Source organism: Colletotrichum fioriniae, assembly GCF_027942845.1.
Source record: "Colletotrichum fioriniae strain IMI 355084 chromosome Unknown scaffold_4, whole genome shotgun sequence".
Lineage (NCBI taxonomy): Eukaryota > Fungi > Ascomycota > Sordariomycetes > Glomerellales > Glomerellaceae > Colletotrichum > Colletotrichum fioriniae.
The window spans coordinates 2,610,758-2,636,144 of NW_027076840.1; the positions used below are offsets into that span (position 1 = coordinate 2,610,758).

A 25,387-nucleotide genomic window follows, 5' to 3' on the forward strand; every position below is an offset into this window, starting at 1 on the left:
TTCTTCTTCTTCGCCCGTTCTCGTCCGTGTAACATCTCCTTGCGTCGGCTCTCTTCCCCGTCCCAAGCCAGGATTTCCGCAGTCGGTCATGCACCTCAGTGTCTCGACCAAACGTGACTACCAGTCAGGGCTGCCTGAGATTAATACATGATCTCGCCTGCCCTTTTATTTCGACCTCTTGATAGTTCACTTATCGAATACGCTCGAACCTTTTTCAATCCGCTCCAACCTTCGCCTTCGCTGGTGCTGCAGAGGCCAGCAGCTCGTCACACAGAGCTGCCGTCCAGCAACACGGCATATCACTTTGGTCTTTGGATCCTCGAGGCTTGTACTTCCTGTCGACCAATCCTTTTCTTTGCTTTAGTCTCTGTCGGTTCTTATCAACTGGGAATTTCGGTTCCTCTTTGTGCCACGGCTGCCATTTGTGCTACCTCTGCCGTCAGTTCGAGCCACGACCTACGCTTCATCTTTCGGTCCTTTCACATATACATCAAGGGGGCCGGGTCTCGCAGCATTGCAGACTGCATCTCAGCTGTTGGAATACGGAGGCAGGTATGCTTGGAGCTTTTCCCCCAGGATGCACTTCCCTGCACAGCAGACAAAGATGACTGACCTTATGACCCAGCCGGTCTTCGAGTCGCTGCCTCGTTCAACAGCTCGCTCACTTACCAAAACTACCAAATTACGCCAAAGCGAAGACCTTGATCATCAGCCAATTTTATGGACGGTCAGGACGGACCAATTGCCGACATGGGTGGGAAAGTGCAGTCCCTCAGCCAGTCTCAGATCGACGTTATTATCGCCCTGGAAAGAATCGGCGCGTCCCTGTCGTTGGTCGGAGTCACCTTGATATTTATCACCTACTGGCAGTTCAAGCGCATTCGAAGTGTTCCTAATCTCTTCATCGTCTTTGCGTCTATTGCCAATGTTGGTGCCAGCATTGCTTGCGCCATGGGCTACGACGGCATGCGAGCTGGAGCAGGATCCGCTCTGTGTCAAGCACAGGCATTTTTGCTCGAAATGTCCGTCCTCTTCTTCGTTTGAACTTCTCTAAACAAACAGTGCTGATAACTCGATGCAATAGGTTCATGCAGTCTGATCCGTGGTGGTCTTTCGCCATGGCTGTCAACGTATACCTCGTCTTCTTCGCCGGTGCCAATCCTTCTTCCTTCCGACGCTACATTTGGGTCTACTGCGCTATCTGCTTTGGCTTCCCCATGATCCCAGCCGTTGTTTGTCTCCTAGTCCGACCTCGTGGTCCGGATGACCTTATCTACGGAGATGCCACAGTACGTAGGCGATCTTGCTTTATTCTCGCCATGCAGGGCATTCATTAACGTTCGCAGATATGGTGCTGGATAAATCATGATTGGTCCAAGCTTCGTATATTCACTTACTATATTCCCATCTGGACCTGCATCGTCGGGTCGTGCATCATCTATTTTGCCGTCGGCTACCATGTCTTCCATCACCGCAATCAACTTCACAACCTCACCTTCAGCAACACCGGAAGAGACTGCAAAGATACATCTTGCTCCGATGAGCGAGACTCCGCAGAAAAGGTACGTTGTCGAGCAGCCAGAACCACTCGGGAAATGGCCAGAAATTGACACTTTCTAGAATCTCACAACCCGTACCGAGTTTTTCTATGGAACCGCCGTGACGGATATCCAAATCACAACGATGGCGCCGAGACCTTGGACTCCTCAAGTGCCATCCATAGCCATTACAAAGGGGTCAGATGACCAACAGCCCCGACATCAGCAATCATGGCGTACGAGTGAAGAGGACGGACACTGTACACCAAGCCCTCGTTTCGAAACCACGTGCACATCAGATCCACCGCCGCCAAAGCCGCGTCGATCTGTCTTTCAACGGATTGGGCGTGTTGGTACAAAGTTTTCTGCCAGGCTGGATCGTCTAGATCCTGTCAAACTCGCATACCTCAGAACCAGTTTCATCTTTGCCATCTCTGTTTTGGTGACGTGGACACCAAGCTCGATCAACAGAGTGGTCAATCTTCTCAAGCCTGAAGTAGTCAGCTTTGGCCTGAACGTCGCCAGCGCCACAGTCCTCCCACTTCAAGGAGTATGGAATGCCGTCATCTTTTTCATGACTAGTTGGACGACGTTCAAAGAAGAGTGGAAAGATAGGGGTTGTCGTCACCAGGTCCGACTCGGGAGTTGCGGTATCGAAAGTCGCCAAGGCGGCGTTAGGATCGAGGTCCTACGAAGCGATCACCATGACCGGTTTCGAAACGGTCGCTATGGGCACACGAAAGCTATTGGTAGCGATCAGACGAGTGAACTCGAGTTAGCAGTCCCTTCAGGAGTAGGCAACGTCCGAGCAATGAGAGGATCCTTTAGTATATGATTCATCGATTGCGCCTACCAGACGTTTGTGGGCCTCAGACGAAGATCATCTTCCAAGGGACACCGTCTGATTGAGGTTGGGGATGACTCTGGATGTCAATATGGGAACTGCTTTGGGAGGGGGCAGCAAACACTTGGGCGGGACTTTTTTGATCGAGGAAGACACCAACATACATCCACATATTACGGAAGATTTTGGAGTTGTATATTAATCGGAGGCGTGGCGGTCGGTCACGCGCGCGATCCAAGTACTTGCACCCTGCCTGACCATGTCGGCGATAAAATGTTAATCATGGCAAAATGCCATCCTGTTTCAAATATGCCATGGATACTTTTCAACGTGGTCTCTGGAAAGATTTGTAGATGAAAGCGTTAGCCAGTTTCAGCATCTGCTGGCTGTTGGTTTGGGGGGCCGAAGCTTTCAATGGCTCGACCTGTAGCTGCTTCTATTTGAATGATCAGCAGTCGGTTCGTACGTAGCCACATGCTTTCGAGATGATCTGTCTTGGTGGGCGTGACGTTCTTGCCAACTCTGGAAGACGGATAGTGCGTCTCAGGAGGCTCATTGTTCGGATCGTAACGCAATAGGCCCACTTCTTCTCGGGCGGACGTCGAGGTATCCGCACTTGCCATTGTTAGCACGGAAAGAGTGGCCCCGGTGCCCCACCCCGGCCGTGCTACCCTAGGTCCGGGTCCCGACAAACGAGCAAGCAACCTCGATGTGTCTGCCAGCAATCTTTTGGAAGCAGTGAAGAGAGAAGTGAAGCTCAGCTCGGGTATTTGAGCGTTGAAAAGTTCGTCAAAGTAGCAAGTTTTGGGAAACGGCAGCGGATTATGTCCATTTGAAAGAAGATATGTACCTCGTCGTAAAGATCGACGATGGGTAGTAGGTATACACAAGAAAATATGCGAAAAAAGTGCGTGCTAAATACAGCCAAGGTGTTTTTCTCTCTCTCTCCATAGAGATTCGGTCCCTCTTAACCTCCAGTCATCTCCAAATGCCAGACTAGACAAAGCCTAGTACACGGCGGGAACGAGCGAGTTGACGTAAATCTCCAGATTCGCGTACCCGCCAGCACCAATCTTCATACCGTCCGAGGCATCATTGGGGTTCAGGCCGTTGGCGGTCTCGTACTCGTCAGGGATTCCATCGCCATCGGTATCCTTCTTGGCCGTGCCGGCCGCGATGTCGCCCGCGCCGCCCATGTCGGCCTCATCGGAGATGAGCTTGCCTGATTTTCCGTAGGAGAGAAGTTCCTTGACCAAAGCGGCGTCGACGCTGTCACGAGCGATGGAGGCGCCGACCTTGGCCGCGACGTGCGCGACGGCGTCGGCGGCGGAGAGGAGCTTCGCGGGCGCGGGGTAGTCAAAGGCGGTGGTCTGGATGGCCATGTTGGAGTAGCACGTCGTCGAGACGCAGAGGGCGGCACCGTTGAGCACGCCGTCCTTGTTGGAGTCGTAGAAGTTGTCCTTCACGTAGCCGCGGAAGTTTGCGTTGCCGCGCGTGAAGGCCGTGACGGAGGTTGAGGGACCAGAGATGAAGTAATTCTGGATAATGTTCGCATAACTCGCGCCCTCGGAGTCGCCCGCGATGTACCCGCCGCCGCCGCCCCAGTTGTACACGGCATTGTTGATGAAGGAGTTTACGCCCTTTACCTTAGGGTTGCGCGTCTTGTTGTCAATGTAGAGGTTACGGAAGAGGGAGACGCCGCCCTCGTTCGTCTGCATGAGCCCTCCGCAGGAGTGGGTCTCGAGCCCCTGGCCGATGATGGAGTCTGCGATGGTGACGTTGGAGACGTCGCCGTTGATGGAGAAGGTTTCGTCGCGGCCCCAGGAGACGGAGACGTGGTCGAAGATCATGTTCTTGCCGTCGGCGATGGTGATTGCGTCTTTGCCTGAGTCGCCGCCCTTGCCCATGCGGATGCGGATGTACCGGACGATGCCCTCGTTGGCGTTGGACCAGGAGAAGCCGTTGCCGTAGACTGTGATGCCCTGATGTTGGTGTTAGTCTGGGTGTCATGACTTTGTTTTCTGGTGTAGGCGTCACTTACACCGCCGGGAGCAGTCTGTCCTGCAATGTAAACGTTCTTGGACACCACGATCCGGGCGTCAATCTTGATGACGCCGCCTACGTCAAAGACGACGATTCGGTTGGGTTGAGAGACGGCATCACGAAGGGATCCCGTGCCGGAATCACTGTAGCCCAGGATAAAAGTCAGAAAAGGTCCTAATCTAGATAGCTGAGGGCCAAGTAGAGTGAGTGCTTACTTGAGGTTGGTAACCTTGTACACCGTTCCCGTCCGGCCACCAATCGCATTCCGGCCGAACCCTTCGGCGCCAGGGAAAGCGGAAGGAGCAGCGTCGGCACGTTCGACGACCTTGGCCGGGATGACGGCAGTACCGGTCCAGCCGGCGGCGGGGAGGGCGGCCGCGCCTTGGTAGAAGATGGCGGCCGCGGCCAACAATGTCGCGGAAGCCTTCATGGTGTGTGTGTGTTGGATCGTCGGAAGGGGGCAAGGTAGAAGCGAGTGGTGGGGGCTAAAGTGAGAGGAACGCGAAACAGAAGCGAATGTACCAGACAATCTCGAAACCAAACAAATGGGGTTGAATAGAAAAAGAAGCTTGAAAAGAAGCTATAGCAAGGGGCAAGCCGAAGGGATGGAATGGATGGAACGGCACGCGTAGCAGGATAGTGACGAGATCTCCAAGACTTCGAGAGAAGAACCTAGTGCAAAAGATGGGACGAAAAAAGGGGTCCTGGGTTTAGTTTTGTAGGTTTCGTTTCTTGGTCATGTTGCACTCTCGATGGACAGCTTCTTCGCGGTGATGATCCACCGGGATGGGTGGTGTGGTGGTTGCTCAGGGGGGCCTCTTGTCTGCCACCACCCACCCCATGGTCCATCTCACCCTGTCAGTTACGGGAAGGGAATTGCAAAGGGGTTTGTATGCACATGGGGACGGAACGGAAAACAGCGCCTGTCAGTAGTGTTGAGCTAAATGGCGGCCGTGGATGGTTCGGGGATGCTTGGCCGCACGGGAGGTAAGGTAGAAAAGCAATGAAATGTAGCTTCCTTGCGTAGGCGTATTACTCCGTTTCCATTCATCTACCTCAGTCCTGGTGATCACCACCCGATATGAACTCACTTACAGTGTACTTAGACAATGGACTACATTGAGCACATCCAGCCTGCCTGATTTGGATGACGATTAAACGCATCTTGAGACGATTGGTGGGAAATGGGCAGAAAGTTTGAGCTCCCAAGGGGGAACGGCGGACGGGAGGCGTCCTCCGAAACGGGCAGAATTGGTGGGGAATCCCTGGCGTTTGGTTTGATATTGAAGGGGCAGAGGAGGGGGCCACTCGGGGCCGGGGTGTGGTGGACACACGGCGGGCGGCGGAGGATTTTGGTTTCTCAGGTTGATGATGGTGGCCGGAGAGTTGTTTTGGAGTTACATGGTGACATGGGCTTTGTTTGTTAAATACGAGTGTGCAGTGTGCGAGGCTGGTCTTTACTTGTACGGAGGCCATACATACCAGGTAAAGTAATAAGGTTGAATGGCTTAAAAGAGGATGCTCTTCGGGCCTGCGCATGTCCCATTCCCTTACTACGTACGGATACCCGGTACACACCTGTGGTGGTAAGTCTACAAAGTGAGATGCTGGAATAAGGTTGGATAGGGATGCTACTCTGCATCATTCGGCCGATGACTTTCCCACCTGTCAGACGTCATTCTCGATAGTGCCATACATGAGTTGTCCATTTCTGTGATGCGATGATCGTGAAGACCGATGACCTACCAGGATGAAAGTCGGTAACTTCAAGGTCCTTCTCTCGTGATCTGGCTTTAGTTATCGACAATCAAGATTGGAGAGCTGAGTCTGAAGTAGTAGGGGACCAAGTCTTAAAAACTCCGTTACGCTCATCTCATTGACGTGTTCTTGCGATGAGTGAGACCCCAACTCATCAGCTCAGACAGTAAGCCCGAAATTTACGGTTCAGATTCCCCGACATGTGTTCATCACACCCGTCTGCCATCCAATCTCACTTCAGACGCTGTGGCTAGTGAACGTGGCTCGAGCAGGTCTGTGGCTAAGCGAAACCTCCTCATTCCGACAACCTTCGGAATCTCACTCAATCTGGTCGACCTTGACTCATTTTGGGGAGTAAATTTTGAGAGATGTGAGTGAGGACGGCGATTGGCCTTTTCGCCGAAAAAGCTTTTTTTTTTTTTACCTTGGGCGTTTGCTTGGCAAAATCGGACAGCTCGTGCCGGGGGAAGCTTGGGGACCGTCTTGGCCCAGGCGAGTGAAACGGCAGCATGGCAATTGGAGCGCCCTGAGAAGCGCTAGGAAATTCCCAAAGCAACAGCTGAGAAACCACCTTACCACTAGGTACTTTAGATTCCAGAGCTGGGGGAGCGGCGATGTCGGAGACAAGGGGAGATGTTGCGGTCAAAAGATGGCAATGCGAAAACCCTCTTCTAGTTTTCTTCAAAAGCACTATGGTCACGCGCCGTTTGCGTGAGTCACGTGGGTGACGGATGTTAAAGTTCTCGACCGACTCGGTCTCCCTTGCACACACGCATACGCACGACACGTTGGTGAGGTTGGGGTAGTGAGACAGCATAAAGCGGGTGAGGAAGCTGGGGCACGTGTTCTTCAGAGTTGAGTTCGTCGATCTCTCTGGCACGAGAAACAGGACTTATTGCTCTGCTGGGCAAATTGTTGGGAATGAATTGCGTTGGCCGAGGCTGCTAATTTGATACTCATGAGATAAGACTTTGAACGAGATTGATGCCTCTGCATGAATCCATAGCAAGAGCTAACATGCGGCTGAGGGACGTTCTTCAGGACAGAAAGAACACCGTCGTACAAATACAGTGCAAGGTACGGAGTAGCTCTGAAGCATCTCAGCGTTGAGACTACCTTAGAGCATTCTCCAGACTTCAGGTGCCTTAATGATGGATCCTCAGCAGTTAACCCTGTTTATTGATCGGAAATTCCTGAATTCATGGACCAGGCTCCTTTCCGGGCAGTTCCCATTGATTACCTTACTTCAAGGGAAGGAAGGAACTGGGTAAGCGCAACCTGCCGGTGATAACGGCCTTTGCCGGTCGACCATTCGCACCTCGCCTACCCCTCACCTCGGCACTTGACGCCGTGAAATGCATCGTAGGCCTCCAGAACCTGGAAGTGCCTCTTGTTGGAGATATTTGCCAATGCATACTTTCGTACCAGTTTCGAGATGCCAGTAAAACAAATAGCTAAAGGATAGAATAATAAGAACAATTAATTATCATCACTAGCAAGGTAGGAAGCCCCGAAGACGGAGATGCCGGGGCCTGGAGCAATTCCGCAATGGTACCGGTCTTTCTCCGATGCGGCCGACGTACAGCCTCGCCAATCACAGAGTATCCCGCGGCGGGGTGCTTGGATGACTAAACCTAACCCTCCAGGTAGGTAACCCCGCTAACCCCTCGATGCGAAGCACCTGCGTCCCGCCCTGCACCACCAACTGCGACGAACGCCGTAACGCCGCACTGCCGCAACGCTGTCCCACGCACCCACGGACACATACGCACGCACTTCCCACTCCCACTCCCGCTTCCAGTCTCCCACTTCATTCCCTCCCCCCAGCCTCTGCGCCTGTTCAGAACCAAAACGAGATATTTTATCCCCCCAGAAGAAGGGCAGTCTCAGTGTCATTCTTAACCTTAGTCACGCAATCCCCGACCGGAACTCAGAAACTCCAAAACACACCCCTCAGCAACCAGAAACGTCCATTTTCCCGTCGTCCCAAGAAAAAAACCCCAAAGGTCACTGTTCAATTACCTTGACCAGCGTCAACTGTTCAGCACAATAAAAACAGGTACGCTTTTCATCGCATTTCCTATTTTATTCACCATCGCCGCATGACGTACTTGGCGCGAGGCTGACCAATTCCACCTCTTGTTTTTCTTCACAGGCAGATCCCGTCATTCTCCGTCCCCCGTCCCCTTCCGCCCGCTGCTGCCTTTGGTCCAGGCACCGACCGAACCGATAGCCGCATTCCGAGACACCGAACCCCTCAAGGAACATCACGGAGCCCTCGCCGACCTTCCCTTAGCTCCTCCCCGCCCTACCCATAGTCGATACCCATTCTCTCCTCTTACAGGACCACCTTACTATCCAACCAGTCATCCGACCGACGACCGACGACCGACGACAAAGGCACAGCAACCCAAGGGAATAGAGCGAAAAGTTGATGAGAGCTGGTTTCCGGCTTTTACCGCCCTCAGCCTACTACCACCGTCCGTTGACCACTCTCCGGCGTCTCAGCACGCCGCGCAGCAACAACCCCTTCGCCGCGGCCATCACCGCCGCCAACTCCCGTTCGCGAACCTTCACCATGGTCGCCACCCCCGAGGAGATCGAGGCCATGGCGCCCCCCGGCTACTCCTTCCCGGAGCACCGCCTCCGCCTCCAGCAATCCGAACCCGACCGCGAGCCCCTCGTCCTCGTCGCTCCCGGCTCCTACAGCCCCATCACCTTCCTTCACCTGCGCATGGCCGTCATGGCGGCAGACTACGTCCGCTACAACACAAACTTTGAGCTCATCGGCTCCTACCTCTCCCCCGTCTCCGACGCCTACAAGAAGCGCGGCCTCGCACCCGCCTGCCACCGCCGCCGCATGTGCGAGATCGCCGCCGAGCAGACCTCGCGCTTCCTCATGGTTGACCCTTGGGAGGCCGAGCAGACGGCCTACGTGCCCACCGCCCTCGTCCTCGATCACTTTGAGCACGAAATCAACGTCAAGCGCGGCGGCTGCAACGGGAAGCGCGTGCGTATTGCCGTGCTGGCTGGCGCCGACCTGATCAATACGATGAGTCAGCCGGGCGTCTGGTCACCTTCCGATTTGAGACACATCCTCGGCGACTTTGGCGCCTTTGTGCTTGAGAGAGCTGGCGTGAACATTGATGAGGCCCTTGGTAACCTTAAGGAGTACGAGGACCAGATCTACTATATTCCGCAAGTCGTTCCCAACGATGTGTCGAGTACCAAGATTCGATTGTTGCTGAGGAGGAACATGAGCATCGACTACGTGAGTTTCCAACCACCCAAAAGCAACGTCAAACGCCTTGGAGGCAACCAACAGCTAACATATTTCTAGCTCATCCCTGCTGAAGTCATCAAGTACATTGACGAGCACGGCCTCTACAACGAAGACGACACAGCAACGAATGAGAAGGGAAAGGAGAAGGAGGTGCAATAAGAATGATTTCCGATTGTTTCAAATGCTGAACGGGAGGTGTTGCGGTCATACACCCCGTGGGAGTTTGTAGAAAAAAAGAGGAGAGAGCGAGACAGAAGCGAGAAGCGAGAGAAACGATCCAGATCCAGACGAGACAGAAAAGATCAAAGAGCCAAGAGGAGGCAGAGAAGCAAGGAGAACAAATGGCGTGGTTATCAGCGTTTGGGTTTTATGAGACGACGGCACAAAGTCTATCCATTTCCATTACTGTTATTTTTTTCATGGGTTTAATTAGGTGCATAGGGCGGGCTTTGTTAAGAAGAGCGAGATATATTTATCTTGGACTACAGGGACTTCTCCCATTGAACAATCAAGATGCCCCCATCCCATCTTCGGGACCATGAAGGTCTCTTGCGTTCCCTATCATGAGTCTGTCGAACCATCGACCCGTGATGTCTACTATCCGACGGTCTAGATGCCGAGGAACGGGAGGGCGGACTAGCACAAGACCGTCGGAAGTGGACAGCAGCGCGCTGTGTGTTCATGTATAAGCGACTAACCAAAAGCCTCGATTGATGGCTTTCATGGTTCGATAGGTATCATAGGCTTGATCTTGGTCCTTAACAGCCACTGGGGCACTTCAAGAGTGCTATCTACGGTCTACGTGAGTGAGGCTACCCTCTCCACAACCGCTGACAAAGTCGACAGACCCTGAAATGAGGCCTATGTACGCATAGGTGCGTTTATCAGACTAAAAGCCAATACCCTTTGGGGCTCACCCTCCTTTGTGGCTTCTCCCACTACCATATAATGGCCAGTTGTCCGGATGATTCCTATTCAATCATTCAAATCGCGCCTTCGTCGTCAGTACCTGATGATCTTTGCGACGGTGACAAGAGGCCAGCGGCCTGGGCTACTTGTACCGCCAGGCTTCCATTCGGAATTGGCGTCCATCGTCAGGGTCCTCCCACCAAGATCCATATTGACGGGAATCTTGAAGCGGCAATCCCGCGAAACGGGATTGGCGCTAGCACCCGTGGTGATGACGCTAAGAATCATGAGGTTATCCCGTCTCAGCTAAGATTCGGAACCGAAGTAACCAATCGTGTACTCTTAGATCCAGGAGGTTCCGATGTTGGGCAGATAACAGAGGGTTTAAGTGCCGTCCCCCGCCTTGTACTGGTAGTAGTTACCGTCGTCAGAAGCTTGGCAAGGCTTGCAGGCTATAGTCATGCTCGAAGGGTTATTTAATCTGACCTTGTTGGACACCCCTTTATGAAGGCGAAAGCGCTGAGTCTATTTCGAGCCGGGAGACGTGCTTTGGAGGATGAGCGCGGCACCTTCGTCTAGGACTTGGCGGACAGTCTCTTGATAATAAGTATTGACTAGGGCTTCGCCCCTGGCGGCAGCAGTCGAGCTGCTTAGTGAGATGCGAGTAAGTACTTTCTCGAAGCAGTGCACCTACTTCCTTCCGTCCGGCAGACTTGGCTTTCTTATAAGACATTTTTGAGGGATACCCTTACAGGAAGTCAGCCTGGCTATGACTGTTGAAGATGGTAAATTTTCCGTCGTCCATGTCCTTCCAGTATCGAATCAAGTCTTTGACCTCATTCGGGACAGCCTTGTTTTCGAAGCTACTACCGGTGAGAGCAATAGCAGTCGCAACGTCCCAGCCTCCCTTGAGACGACGCAAGTTATCCAGGTACGTCTGTATGATATACAAGCCCTAGCAATAAGCGCTGTCAAAAGAGCTTCTGCGCTTCGTCAGCGTTGCACTTTCAAGTGCGGTTTGCGCCGCGCACTTGGACTGCTCTGCTGCCGGTCTGCTTGGCCTTATGCTTCTCTTGGAGCTGTGCCATAATCGCCTTTACAACAGTCTCCAATTCGTCATCATCGTCTGAAATCATGCTTTTTCCGCCAAGGTCAATTCGAATCGCTTGCTCGATGAGGTAAGGCGCGATAATCTACGCCTCCATATGCGCCGGGCTAGTCTATCTCGATGCCAGTGTTGATGTAGTAGAAGTCGGGTTTCTCGACGCTGCCGCTCTCTGAATTCTTCCGCTTAAGCTAGAAAGACAGCCGTACGCTGTCGATCAAATCAACTTAGTCAACGAATCCCCATTCTCGGCTTCAAAAGACAAAAAACATCCTGACAGACAATTCGCACCAAATTTAAGAACAAGCAGTCGATGAACCATCTCTACTTTCCCGTCGATTCAGCGGGAAAGATTCTGCAGTAAGTCGTGGCCAAGGGCACGGGTTCATCAACCAAGCTGGAGTCACTCATTAGCACGACTGGAGCAATAACTTGAAGAAGTCCTAGGAACACCTCTTGTAGAGCCATCTTATTGCGGTAAGGATGTGTAGTAACAACGTTCTTGAAGGTATCTCCGCGTTCCCGGCAGACTGATGCCACCACTTTGCAAGTGTTTATGAAGTATTCTTCAATGACTGCGCGGGGGGAGGGGGGCTAATTCTCGGAAACCAGAGCTTTCCAGCGGAACATTGATGCTAGTGGTTCCCACGAGGGAAGACTTAGCAAATCAATAGATGAGATATTGATCGCTCGAGATACGCTCAAGATCGTGACTAGAGCTACCATAACTGAGGTCACCCGGTAAGTTGAAGACCCCAAGGAAGGTGCAGCCATTGCTGTCCAAGGGCTTGTCCGGGTCAGGAAGTCGACGAATACCTTGTCATTCTGTCACAGTAGCACAACTTCACGCAGGTTGACTCGTTGCTGAGGTGCTATATCAGCTTTAGATGAATCCCAATGGGGATGGGAGAGAACACTGACACCGGCTTCAACCTGTGGAACATTGAACCAGAGCCGGCAGGACAAAGATAGACACCGTTTGAAAAGAGATACCGGTCATGGCCATGATATATTAGATAACCAACAGATAGATGAGAGTTGTGAAAGCCTCAAACGCTTTGGTAGAGATAGGCAAAGGCGCCGGCGACGGAGGAAAGGCGAGGCGTGGAAGTCAACTGAGGGCCTCGGCGATGGAAGAAATTATAGCAGAATAGAAATAAAGAGTGTGGTCTTTTGAATATTTGTCTCAGAAATAATTGAAGAGTAGCGTTCCTTTCCACGAGTCAAAGGTTTAAAACGCACCTCTTGTTGGTAGCGATATTGGATTGTTTGCAAGATTGCAAACAACGCAATGGATATGAAGGAAGGAAGTCAAAGAAATAAAACCTAAGGACATTCTTCATAATTCTCCTTCAAAACGGGAAACACCACTTGGTATTCGTGGAAATCACCAGGAGAGTCCTCGGAGTGTGGCAAGATGGGGGAGTTCGACATCTAGGGCTTGCGACTAAGTCTCCATGACCCGCGAAATCTTTGGAGACAGTTGAAGGAATCACGGAGAGACAGATCCACTAAGATTGTGGTGATACTCGCAGTGAATCAAATACAAATGATTAGGGGAGCTTTTACGTAAGGAAAGCTAGCTAGCTGGGAGTAGATGAACTGGGTGTATCCAGCACGAAGCCGACTAGATACGATATGGAAAGACAACCACCTAATTTGCTCAATTTGGGACAACCGTAAGTCTCACGTCAAGGAAGCTCTGAAATAGTGAGCCAGAAGATCTTGTCTGGATCGCTTATACTACGTTGCTACGGGTGTCCAAAATCTACATTCTTTTCGAACGAAAGTCATGGGCGATATGGGTCATAGTAAACCTTGAACAGCCAGAATCAACGGGATACAATTCAAATTACTACACCCTTTATTCGCATCAAACTACGCATGCCTCTTAAAAGTTGAAGGCATCTTCGCGTTCAACCATACTCTGACAACCCAAATTTTCCCAATCTGTACCTTGGCTCCAAACACTCGAAACCGATCGCCGCTTTGCGATAGCTGTATTAAGTGAATACATATTGCGCGATCTCGCAACTCTAGGCCTAGAGATAGAAGTTGTCTTTGCGGAAATGTACGAGCATGATAAGCTCTCACAACTTCTGTAGCCCCAGCAATACAGATCCGTTTCGGTCATCTATGTTTTGGGAAACTTTAAGTACACCAAAATTTGCTTCAAGGGTCGTCTCCAAGTTCAAAGAGAAGAAACATCAAGTTATGGGCTCGAAGGAAATTCTTCAAATAAGCTAGGAACTGATCATAGGGCTCATAGTCATGCTGTGGTCACTTGCTTAGTGCGAAGAGCTTATAAAATGGCAGCTACAAATCTAGAACATAGTTAAATTCCAGACGCCATCAGTCTATGAAAGAGCCCGAGATCTTCTAAATATTCATACAAAAGTGTAGACAACCAGAGTTTTACAGCTGAGCCTTCTAGCGAAGTAAAACCCAATGGTAGAATTTTAGCAACTTTTGAGGCGGAATGATCAATAATGTCTTGGTATTTTAAAGTCGGAAACGACGAGCCCTCTCTCCTTGATTTTAGTACAAGAATTGATGTGATTTAAATTGTCACTCTCATCATAAACATATCTCTGGGCAACATGGTAAAGTGAGAAAGTTGATTTGATACATAAGCCTATTCAGAGAATCATATTGCCAATTGAAATCACAATTTCCACATGCCACTTGAAAACATAGACTTACTATACAGTTTCTCAGTTCAGCCAAGACATCTCACAGAGCTCGGCAGGGTCCAGTATGACTATGCCCGCTAGTTTGCAATAAAATATATCCCTCAAATTCGTTCTTGTCATCATTCATGTCCAAATCCTCGTAAACTCCTAATCCAGTAAGCGTCAAAAATCGCCAAACCCATCACGCAATATCTCCAACTCGGCCTCAAACCTAATACCACATGCAGACGCAAGACCAGGGAGGGAAACCTTGAGCCAATAGCATTTTGGCATCTCCCTTGCTCAAGAAACTTAGGAGTTGAGTCCGCCGGAGCAGAATTGACTTTCCCCTCTTCCCATTAGATGCGCAGCACGCAGTGAGCACTACCACGAGCTTGCCAAGCGGACAACACGCACATTTGCACATGCAACACGCAGGCCCAAAGTATAATAACCCAAAAGAGTCAGCATGTCCCCTCCAACCATCTCAAACTAAACACATCCATCCTCTCGTAAGACCCCAGTATCGAACCCTTGGGACCCCTTTCCCCAAACCGTGGGGACGGAGTGTAGTCGTCACCGATTCAACCAATTTAGCCTTTTCTACTATCTTTCGGAGGAATCTCACTCATCTCACCCTGCTCTGTCGTATGAGGGATCACGAATAACGTTCTCCTTTCATTCTCCCCGAACGCGGGCAGTCTTTATCTCGTCTCAGAGTGGGAAACTCTACCGCGAAACTCACTCTCCGCGCGCTTATCCCACATTTCATGACGTGTGTATCACGGGAAAGCAAGATAGATCCAGATGCCGATGAGAACCCAGCTAGCCAACCAAACTCAAAGGAACACCTATCCGAAGCAATCCATCCCACTGACGATAACAATACCTTTTCAGAGGATGCAGCCGCGATATGCGCAGAAAAGAGAAAACACATATCTCGCGTTTGAAGGGGCTTCACTCGCGACGCCGTTGACGCCGTTGACGCTTCTACCAGAGGTAAGAAGATCGTTGCCTACAAGAACCGTAAAGTTTCCCTCTGCATATGGAGGGGAATGGGGGAAGTCAACCTGGAAACCCCAACATTCAACTCCCAAGGAGCCACCTGGATGAAATCCTCCGACGAAAGAACATACAAACAGTTATGGAGAAAGCTGCTAAATTACTTGGTTCCTCTTTATTCACCCCGTGCCACCAGCTTTGGGCTCAGACTCTCAGCTGAGTCAAGCTTTTGAAGACCCATTGGGCCATTACCACGTTGGAAGCCCGTTCGACGTTGCACTTGCGACTTGATGCCAGGTTTTCCCCATTCGAAAAAACCCGGAAAGATCCATACGGGTTGGCTCGTTACAATTTGCAAAACTTGCAATAAACTTTCACGACCGAAGCAAAGGGGACCTATGGCTGGTTGGATCTGGGAAACCCTCCCAGAGTCCATGGTATTTGGATCCCGAAGCTGGGAATCGAAATCTTGGCTTGCAGATACTCTCCCAATTGGCAATACCTGGAAAATCCACGTGGGGTCATAAGATTGCCATTGAAAAAATTTCCCGGTTCCTTTGTTCGCCATGGTTACGCGGAGCCGACGCGAATCTCACGCAAACGCCAGAATCTCACCGCGTGTCTTCTTGAGGATCCATTCCCTTGGCCAAATAATTGGATCTCTTCTATCTGCAAGTACCAACCTGAATTACTGTGATCCGGTTCAGCAAAATCCCGGACGGCTTCCGAGCAGACTAGATATCTGCACGTGAGATACTTCGTACATATGATGCCTTGTCGCCCCGGATCGCCGAGAAAGGATCCGAGGCGGCGAATGCTCTGGATTGGGAAGCAGTGAGCAAGTACATGTCGTTGGTGGGGTGGCACTGAGGAGTTGGTCACGATCCGGGGTTGGCGTTGGGACGTCCCTTGGCAGGCAGAAACGCTTAACTTACTTATTCCCACTTACCTCGTGGCAATGGAAGAAAAATCAGCCGAAAGCAGAAAAAGCCAAGAGAAAGTGCAACAAGTCGGCGCCACGGCACCGGATGGCAAAAGACAGGGTGACGACGGTAATACGAGAAACGGGGACTTGCGAAATCGCCGTAGCCTCCCTCCGCCGTCGCCGCTGGGCAGCAACTCTGTGACCAACTCGCAACCTGGGCGTTGGTCCCGGCGGGCGGGGAAGAAGAACCAAAAAACAAGTAGATTGCGCGTCTACGGTCATAGGAAGTCGCCGTCCGGTCTCATCTGACCCGCTCCGTGGCCCCGGCATTCATGCCGTCCGGGGCGCGCTTGTATGATGTGTGTAGAGTGTGCTGCCTATCCCAACAAGTACAGCGGAGAAGAGCCAGGAACCACGGATGTCTGTTCAGGGCGAGCTTGTGTCCGAGAGTCGCTGGGGAGAAGGAGGAACAATGAATAGAACCGTATGATAAGGGGACCTGCGCGGGTGACGAAACATGGCACACACAATAATGCAGGGAAGCCGCTGGCACGGGTGGGCGGCAAGAAGAACGGCCATGATCCCACCAACATGTTGTCCGTGGTCCGAAATTCGTAGGATATCCCGAGTCTCTCCCCGGCTTGGGGGCGGGGCAGAACGGCGTGTACGGTGTTGGTCTGGCGGTCGAGTATGCGAATGAAAGGGGATTCGAAGCCGTTCTGTCGAATGGTTGTGGGCGAGTGTGACAGGAGACATCCTGTTCCTGATATGTTCTGCTGATGAGATGTGAGAAGTATTCATGATAGGGCATCGCAGTGCGAGCGACGTTGTAGCGTTGCAACAATATCCTGCCGGAACCTGAACCGTCCACGCAGACATGGAAGAGTGCAGCACTGACAACCACCCCTTGGATTTTCCCTTTTGATGACGATCCCCATACCGGGAATGCCATTGGCCGGAGACGATCGGCTGAGTCGGGCTTATTGTGGGATCGTCGCTTTGCTGTTCAGAGTGCCGGGCGTCGGTTTTCATGCTGGGCACCGCCGATCGCTTGTTCCCATTACCTCGTTCGGAATCTGAGGAGGGGGAAGGGGGGAGACTGATTTGGCAAAAGGCTGGAAAGGAAAATGAAAGGGTCCTCTCTAGATGACAGGGAAGACGGAAACATTGTGAGAAACCGGTTGCTCTAACACTGTATGAGCCTGGAAGATGGTGGAAATTCAAGAGACCTTGGGCTTTTGCAGAATGCCATGCTCGCATTCCTGCTTTTCGGAGCTTTCGCCGGGTGGCTTACAGGAAGTTAATATGGGTATGTCCTTGTTATTGACTTATTTCCAGTCGGGAAAGATGTTAATTTCGGACGCTGAGCACAGGAGAGATGTTGGTCTGTTGCCGGGGAATGCCAGACGAGGTTGCAACACGGCAGGCTGTGCGTTGAGCAAAAAACCGGATGCTTGGCCGACGTTTGTTGGAATAGTCAGGAATGGACGGATGGAGATAACTCAAAGGTTGTGCGATGGAGAAGTGGATTTGGGGACTTTGCAAGTGGAACCATCGTGTTCATTCTACCATTGGACATTGGTAGCCCATTGCCAACACACGATGCTATTGCTGCAAAAGTCAGACCGCCTGACGATATGCACAGGACGCGGTGATGATCCGTCCGCCCGCCATGCCCGGTGTAGGTACATGACCGTTTGGGACGTGAGTATCGAACAACAACGGAGAAAGGGGGGTAGACGATGATGATCTGCTCCTCACCAGCGGTGGCAGCTTAGCGAATAGAGATCTGCTCTTAGCTTCGACCAACGGAGGATATCAATCGCAAGCCCGAGAGAAGCGTGTTTCTGGTGGTACAATTGTGCGAATCCTATCCCAGACGGTCAGTACCAAGCAAGGCCATCAGCCAGCCCCGCTGAAAGGTTGAACCATGTGAGAGAAGTGCTTGGATACAGCCATTCGCATGCAGGTTCGAGAGGATCAGCTATTGCTCTGTTGCGGAGAGTTGACGAGGGCTCCCATGCCTATATTGCCGTGCTTGTGAATGCCTATGATACCCATACCATACACAGTGCAGAAACTGCGTGTCTGCTGCTCTGCTGTCTGCCTCCTTTGGCCAAGGATGTTGACATGTAGTTGAGGTGGTGAAACGGCGCCGGTGGGCAGTATGGAAAAAGAATTCAGGATCCGCGGTCACACGCTTGAAGAGGTCAGAGACTTGTGTAAGTGTTGGATGACGGCGACAGACGGGCAGAAGGATTGACTCGTGATTTGTCGGAGCGGTGCAGGGAGATAGGCTTCCACTTGCTGCATGGCGAGAGGCAAAACAGAGGGCACGAAGCAAACTATCTGAGAGGCTGATGAAATGAAAGACAAGTTTCGGCCGCTGATCCGATGACATCACTCGGCCGATGCCAGGGGCTCCGGGGTACCTTGTCCGAGGCCCCTCTCGGTGTGTCAGGTTTCCTGGTAGTGGTGGAGGAGAGTTGAAAGTTCACAGCCTGTCAGATGCGACGGTTGTGGCGCCGGGGCCATTCTTGGAGGCGCAGGCGGGCATAATGCCAGAATCCATGGGGAGCAGTCGTCGGACGTGTTCTCAGCCGCCAGCAACCGCGTCATAGCTAAGGCAAACTGCTTGAGGGGCACGAAGCACTCCGTACTCAGGGAGGGTTCAAACCCCCGATCTTTGTGTTTAGGGGGAGTAAAGAGTAAAGATCCGTACAGGCGATTCCGTCGATAGTTTGGGGAGAAGAAGAGGCAAAACGTCCCTGAGGGAGGCCAGCCTATCGTACTGTAAGGTGTCCATCCGTAGGCCCCGGAGAGCATGGATGAGAACTAGTATAATCGGGAGAAAGGTGGCCCTTGAAAGAAGCGTGGAAGTGTAGCGGGAGAGAAGAAAAAGCCATCCGAGATCTCAGTCTGTCTCTCTGGGGTCCCTGCATCGGAGACACACAAAGGATATGCTTCTTTCTCGGTTTCTCCCTCAACCATTGGGTTTCCATTGCGGTCAGTGCATGCAAGTGCAGCGAAGCAAACAGGCGAGCAAGCGGCTTGCTCTCTCGGTTACCTGGCCGGTGAGCCTTTCCTTGCTAGTTCTGCCTTGTGCTGCTTTCTTTGTCCCTGCGTTACGCAGTGCTCCCCGTCTCTTGTTCCCAGTCGGACCCGTGGCGCTGGCCAAGCTAATGTAGTGTGCAAGTGCAACAACTAGTATACATCCTGTACAACGTCGCGTTGAATATTACCTGGGTCGGGCGGTTGTTCTAATGTAGGAACGGGGCCGAGAGGGTCCTGGGTGGGTGGGGAGTCACTGGACGACTGAGTTTTGGGGGCCTGCCCTAGTGGGAGGGAAGGGATCCTGTCATCTTTGCGGACAGCGGTCGGTATCCCGGAATGTGACAGAGTGGCATCGTGGATTTCACCGCTGGCGGCTGCTTTTGTTGGTTAGTGTCTTGGAATAAGCATCGTGGATGCCCAAAGCCGTACAGTGTCGGCTTCCGGCTCTGTGGAGTTGGTGACGTGAGGTTGGAGTCGAGCAGAGTGTCGCTGGTGATGAAAAGAAATTCTTTCTTCGTCATGTCATTGTCACGACATGTTGCTACTGGGGCGAGTCTCTCATCGTCTTGGCCGCGTGACACGCGAAACGGGAGGATCAGGATTGGGAGAAAACGGTTGAGAGCGGGACGGCTGCTCCATTGTGAGAAGAAAAAGGGACCGTAAACCCCCACCTCGCTCGCGACCTGCGGCCCTCGCATGCCCCGTACGATGCGTAGCGTGGTGTATCCGTATATATTTCGTATACTTTGTACGGATACGGATATTTAGCGTGGTTCCTCATGATGTTTTTGAGTCTTGCTGAGTGAGCAGTTGAGCAGGCACGCCTCACCGGCCCAACTGGCAGGCAGGCAGGCAGTCCCATGGGAACCGGACCGCTCTCGTGCTGGAAACGAATTCATGATAATAACCGCCTGTCTCCTGGCAGTATCCGTAGGCAAAAACTCGAGAGTCAAGAGTGGTAAGACGGGGACGGGTGGAGGGCGCCAACGCCGCCAAACCGGCTGCTGTCTGCCGGGAGTGGACGGCGGGGAGGTTCGCGCGCCAGTGAGAAGTCAGGCGTTGAGCTTGGCGGCAGACAAATCTCAGTTTGTATTCGCATTGTGGATGGGATCGATGGATGCGTCTCCGCAGCCCAATTCTGAGCTCTCAAGTTCCTGTTGTGGGTGGTGGAGATCGAGGGTATCAGTCTTGACCTTGGAGGGTATGGCGTCACAGGCGCTGATCAGCTAATTTGGACTGGCAGGGGTTCAACGGCGGAGATTCCCAAGTATCCCTACTTGTGTCGACGGGCAGAAATGCATACTCTGTGCACGTTCCGTAAGTACGTGCTCTGTATCTGTACTGCTGCTATCCTTACCCCGTCCCCATCTGCCTTGGTGTTCATGATCACTTGGTCCAACAAGACGCGGGCAGCGGGTGCAGAGCCACAGCGTAGGTGCAGACGCAGACACCAAGGGTAGGTTTCGTTTGACTTCTAAACAGCATTTGCTCAGCTCGCTCCAATATAGTGTAGCGTGTTGTTGGGTTGGTTGATTAGAGATCCAGGGTCCTTGTGGGAGGTCAGGGAAGACAAGTCCTGATATCTGAGCAGTATCTCTACTACCCATTTGTATGTGTACAGGCGGGTGACAAGTGCGACAGTGTAAGGCTTGATAGGTATTTATTGATGAATCAGCGAGGCATCTCGGCAAGCCGTTGCTTTTGTTTCTCCATTGGAGATTTCTTCTGGATCGCTCAGCGGTAGTGGTGGGTGACTACTTGGATGATGCCGAGCAGAAGAGAAGCAGGAGGAGGCAGTAATGTAAGGGATCGGCGGCATTAATGGTCGCACAGCAGTGTTACGACTCAAGGAGTCAAGAGGGAGTGATGGAGGCGAGGGGTGGCATATGCGAAATGGCAGATTTCGACCAGCACAAGTTCTGAGTAGACGGGGGCATTTCGGTCCACGATTGTAATCATTTAATATGGGAAAAGTTGTAGTCTCAAGACTGGAACATTCTCAGCGAGACGCATTGTATTGCTATTGCTACATGGAGCGACGTCGGCAAGACTCCGGACCACCTGCCTTAGTGTCTTGTCGCACCCTACTAGTGTGAAAAGCTGGAATTGCAAATCACAGGCAGGCGGCAGGCGTGGCAGTAGGCAAGTATAGGGCAGACTACGAGTCCAGGCTACAGAGTCGTCAAAAACATCGTGAAAGAGGCGAGAGGAGAGAAAGGAGAAAGCCCCGGAGGAGTACGAGCAATTAGGATGGAAGGAGAGGCCGAGGATGAGGATGAGAAGAACGGAAGCTCGTCCGGTGTGGCACGGTGACACCCAGCAAATTGCCATTGGCTACGGGACGGGAAGTGGAAGTGGACGAGGAAGCCGGAGAGAAAGCAACGGAAGGGATACCGTAAGAAAACCTACCTTAGGTACCTTACCTAGGTGTTCAGAGTACGTATCTCCCATAGGTACCTAAAGATCATGTGCCTTGCGATACGTACCGGGGTGCGGTGCTGACATGCCCGACCAACGTCACAATGTGTGGGGAAAGCCAGCGTGACATGTGGGCAGAAAAGGAATGCCTCAGGTCAAGTGGACAAGTACCAAGGTACATGGTCAAGTATCCAGATTTGTAGGCGCACGGGGGTCAGAGACACCGAATTGAAGGACCCGCCGGTGCGGTACGGGGATACCTACACTACTTTCCATGAATATGATGGAAGGAAAGACCCGAGGTACGTACACCAGGCTCACACGTTCTCGGTGAAAGCGGTAGCCTCCCTGTTAGGTACCTAGATTTTCTCTTCTTTTTTTTTTCTTTCTCTCTTCCCACGTCAGGTCTTTCCCTGCTTTCCCCATCTTTTGCGCGGTTCCTTGCCTCATCGTTGCCCCCCAAAATGCTTCCTTCCACCTTCCATTCTAACCGGGCACTTGGACGCTTTTAGCAACAGACTACGTATTAAGGTGCCTACTGTGTAAGGTACTCCGTAAGGTTGGTAGGTACTTGGACGTTCCTCCCCAGGCTGAACTTCTGGAGGCAACGGACAAGTCCAGTGACCAGTGACCAGAGCTATTCGGTACGTACCGCCCTTCCCCCTCTCTGGCATCCGTCCGTCTCATCAGTCTCATCCGTCTCAGGCGCAAACAATCACAAACACGCCGTCGCCCTCTGAGGTTGTCGTCAATCTCAAATTCCAACCAGGCCGTGCCACTCTACTGCACACTATTACACTATTTCTGCTCGGCGTGTTTCTGTTTCCATGGGTATATGGCTGGTTCAAGGGCTCTTGCCGCACCTGTTTTCGACCTCAGTCCCCATTCAGACCATCAGACTACATGGTCCAAGACCACAGTCGCCGCCATCTTTCCTGCTTGCATACTTCAGTGATAAGTAGACTGCTGTGACGACAGCAGCAGCAGCAGCATCACGAACTGGGTCACGCTCAAGATCTCTCCGAAGCAACGCTGGTCTCTGTGGCGCCGGTGCAGTGTGGTAGCTTGTCCTCACCATCTCCGATCTGACCCTCCCGTAATTCCACTGGACTCGGCGGTCAATCATTCATCACACGGGAGCCGTCCATGCCGCTTCTCCCTCATACACCAGGAAGCGTTAGTGCCAACTCATAGCACTCCATTCCTACATGGCTGGTGCAATCCACACCGTGCTTCGACACAGGAACACAGCATCACGGCCCTCAGCTGCATCTCCCAATCCTCAGCTTCCTGGCCACTAGCTGACTACATTGTCACAGTGGCAAGCTCAAGTTCTTTGCAGCTCGCTCCGCACCGACCAGGGGAACCTGCGAATACCCAAAGGAATACCATCCAAGCCGCACGGCATGACGGAGACACCCAACTACGCAGTACCTCTCGAGCCTCGGAAAGCGAGCAAACCCAGTCCCAGTTGAAGCTCCCTCTCCCTCTCCCTCTCCTCAGAGAAAAGAGTTGCAGAGGCAGAACAACCCACGACACACGCACGGCGACAAAACGGTTGCGATAACATCATTCTTCTCCACACCGCTTCAGCCTGACTGGGCCAATCTACGAATAACAACCAGTTACAACGTCTGCGCCTGCCATATGGACATTTGCTGTCCCGCCCCTGTCGTTGCGTTGTGGTCCCTCTCAACCATACCCCTGTCGTATCCATCGTCACTCTCCACCACCCCCAGCAGCACTCAAGGCGCCTTCGCTCGCACACCCACGCTCCCAAGCCCCCAACACCCCTCCCCGTTCTGCCTTTGCCGCAGACTCAATCCTCGACTCCTACGACATTGGGTGGGAGTCTGGCAAGGGCCCCAATCCGATCGACACCACAAAGTCATCAAAGTCCAACCAAAAAGGCCAAAGAGGGCATCCCAGTCTCTGCAAACTGGTCTTGAGTACCGCAGATCGCGACAACTTGGCCGCCTGTAAACGTCAACGTCTGAACCAAAACCCACCCAAGCCAAGGCCAGCTATTTGCGAGCCTTTCACCTCTTTTCTACCAATCCCACAGATCGCATTCCATTGTACAGCTACCACGACCGTCGACGCAACCGCACGCTGCCGAGTACATACATACATACACACATACCTACCTAAGCTACGGCGTGCTGTTGCTCATCACCCCGTTCTCTCGCTCGGTCTTCCCTACCGTCGCAATCCCGTATTACTTCCACGACATTCCCACTCTCAGTCACCTATTCTCTGGGTCTCTATTCTCTTTTCTCCCGCTCCTCAAATTCCGATTGCCATTCGACCCCCACCTTCAAGGAGCAGCAAAAGAGAAGTAATCGGCGCGAGAGACGATTTCTTCCAAGAACCCATACGGAACCCTCCCCAAAGACGAAGTGACAAGGAAGAGGGAAAATTGAGCGCCAGAACATTAAAAAGGCAGAGGCTGCCCAAAAACCCACCCACACACCCACGAGACCTCGTCTGCCCCCCATTCATAGTCATACACTACCCGTTGCGGCCCACCGCGCCTTTTTTTTCTTCCTCTTCCCCTTTGCTCGACACTCGGCTTGTTCCTTTTCATCTGCTCTTCTTCCCTCCTCCCGCCGCCGGCTCTGTCCCTGCCTACGAGACCGGTAGGACCCTACTTGCTTCCGGAATACAACCACCAATACCCCTACATTCCATAATAATCCACGCCCCCATATACACCACCACCCGTCGCCATCACCGCTACTAATACCACCTTTGCAACCACCTGACTCTTCCGCCGCCATCCTCGACTCCTCCGCCACTGTGAGCCTGCTCCAGAGAGCCTTGACCCTGCTTTACAAGGTGGCAAGACCCCGTTTCTCAACTCGAGCCTGGTGACGGAGTTGCATCCATTCCAAACCACATTTGCCTTTTGAGCCGCCCTCTTCGCTCTTCAGCAACCAACTTTTCCTGCCCCTTGGCAATCGAACCAACCCACACTATCCCCTAAACGCCAGCAATCTCGCGCAGTATTCTCACCGACAATCACCACTTCACTGCACAACCACAGCAGCCAACTCGACAAAGTTGTCAACATGGACAACGAACACCAAGCACAGTTCAGCGAACAATCGCATCTCCCTCCTCATATCGAGCGGTCCCAATCAAGCTCGTCTTCCTCTTCGGTCGATCACGAACACGACGAGCACCACATCCACCAGCCAACTCCTATTCGACCTCGGCTGCCCAGCAGAAAAAGCAGCGGGCCGCTGGTGGTACCCCGGGACAGCTCGGCAGTGGGCCCAGTAGATGCAGAGTTTGGACCCGACGACGTGAGGGCTATGAGCCCACGGAGGACCAGTGAAGACATCGAAGCGCTTGGAAGGGAAGCGCGGGAAGAGCTCAAGAGGTAAACCACACCCTCTGCAACGTTGAGACGCGTCAGTCACTAACAGTACCTCTCTCTACAGACATGCGAAGGCTTTGCAAGATTCGCTCTTGACCATCTTTAACCGCATCGAGGCCGTCAGAGAAGAACACGACAAGCTCGATAACAACAACAAGTTCCTCCAAAAGTACATTGGCGATCTCATGACTACGAGTAAAATTACTGCCGCACCAAGCAAGGGCAAAAAATAAGGGAAAAACAAGCACTTTCACATTGAAGAGGAGGATACAGATTGCACCACATCACCTCCATCGAATCACTCCTTACAATCATGGACTCGCACTCAGCCCGCGACAGCTTGATCACTTATGAGAGGTCACTTGCAACCCCGTGTGCTGGGGGACGCGCACCCTGACGCCATTCAGGAACAACCACATTTAGGAAGTGCTCTTTGAGCACTCACTACACTGCC

The 25,387-nt window shown here is 52.3% G+C and overlaps 4 protein-coding genes across 4 annotated transcripts; 3 read left to right on the top strand and 1 right to left on the bottom strand.

Moving 5' to 3' along the window:
• Positions 1–750: 750 nt before the first annotated feature.
• N0V96_004550 (uncharacterized protein) lies at positions 751–1,337 on the top strand (the record flags this gene model as incomplete). The annotated part of the gene is made up of 2 exons (XM_053188614.2): positions 751–1,022; positions 1,085–1,337. The coding sequence occupies 2 exons, from the start codon at positions 751–753 to the stop codon at positions 1,335–1,337; spliced, it is 525 nt and encodes a 174-aa protein (XP_053054576.2).
• Positions 1,338–3,389: 2,052 nt separating this feature from the next.
• N0V96_004551 (uncharacterized protein) lies at positions 3,390–4,855 on the bottom strand (the record flags this gene model as incomplete). The annotated part of the gene is made up of 3 exons (XM_053188615.2): positions 3,390–4,364; positions 4,424–4,568; positions 4,641–4,855. The coding sequence occupies 3 exons, from the start codon at positions 4,853–4,855 to the stop codon at positions 3,390–3,392; spliced, it is 1,335 nt and encodes a 444-aa protein (XP_053054577.1).
• A 3,762-nt stretch (positions 4,856–8,617) lies between these two features.
• NMA1 (Nicotinamide/nicotinic acid mononucleotide adenylyltransferase 1) lies at positions 8,618–9,625 on the top strand (the record flags this gene model as incomplete). Its single annotated transcript, XM_053188616.2, has 2 exons — positions 8,618–9,454; positions 9,524–9,625. 2 exons carry the CDS (start codon positions 8,618–8,620, stop codon positions 9,623–9,625), a joined length of 939 nt encoding a protein of 312 aa, XP_053054578.2.
• A 15,243-nt stretch (positions 9,626–24,868) lies between these two features.
• N0V96_004553 (uncharacterized protein) lies at positions 24,869–25,166 on the top strand (the record flags this gene model as incomplete). The annotated part of the gene is made up of 2 exons (XM_053188618.2): positions 24,869–24,936; positions 24,998–25,166. The coding sequence occupies 2 exons, from the start codon at positions 24,869–24,871 to the stop codon at positions 25,164–25,166; spliced, it is 237 nt and encodes a 78-aa protein (XP_053054580.2).
• Positions 25,167–25,387: the final 221 nt, after the last annotated feature.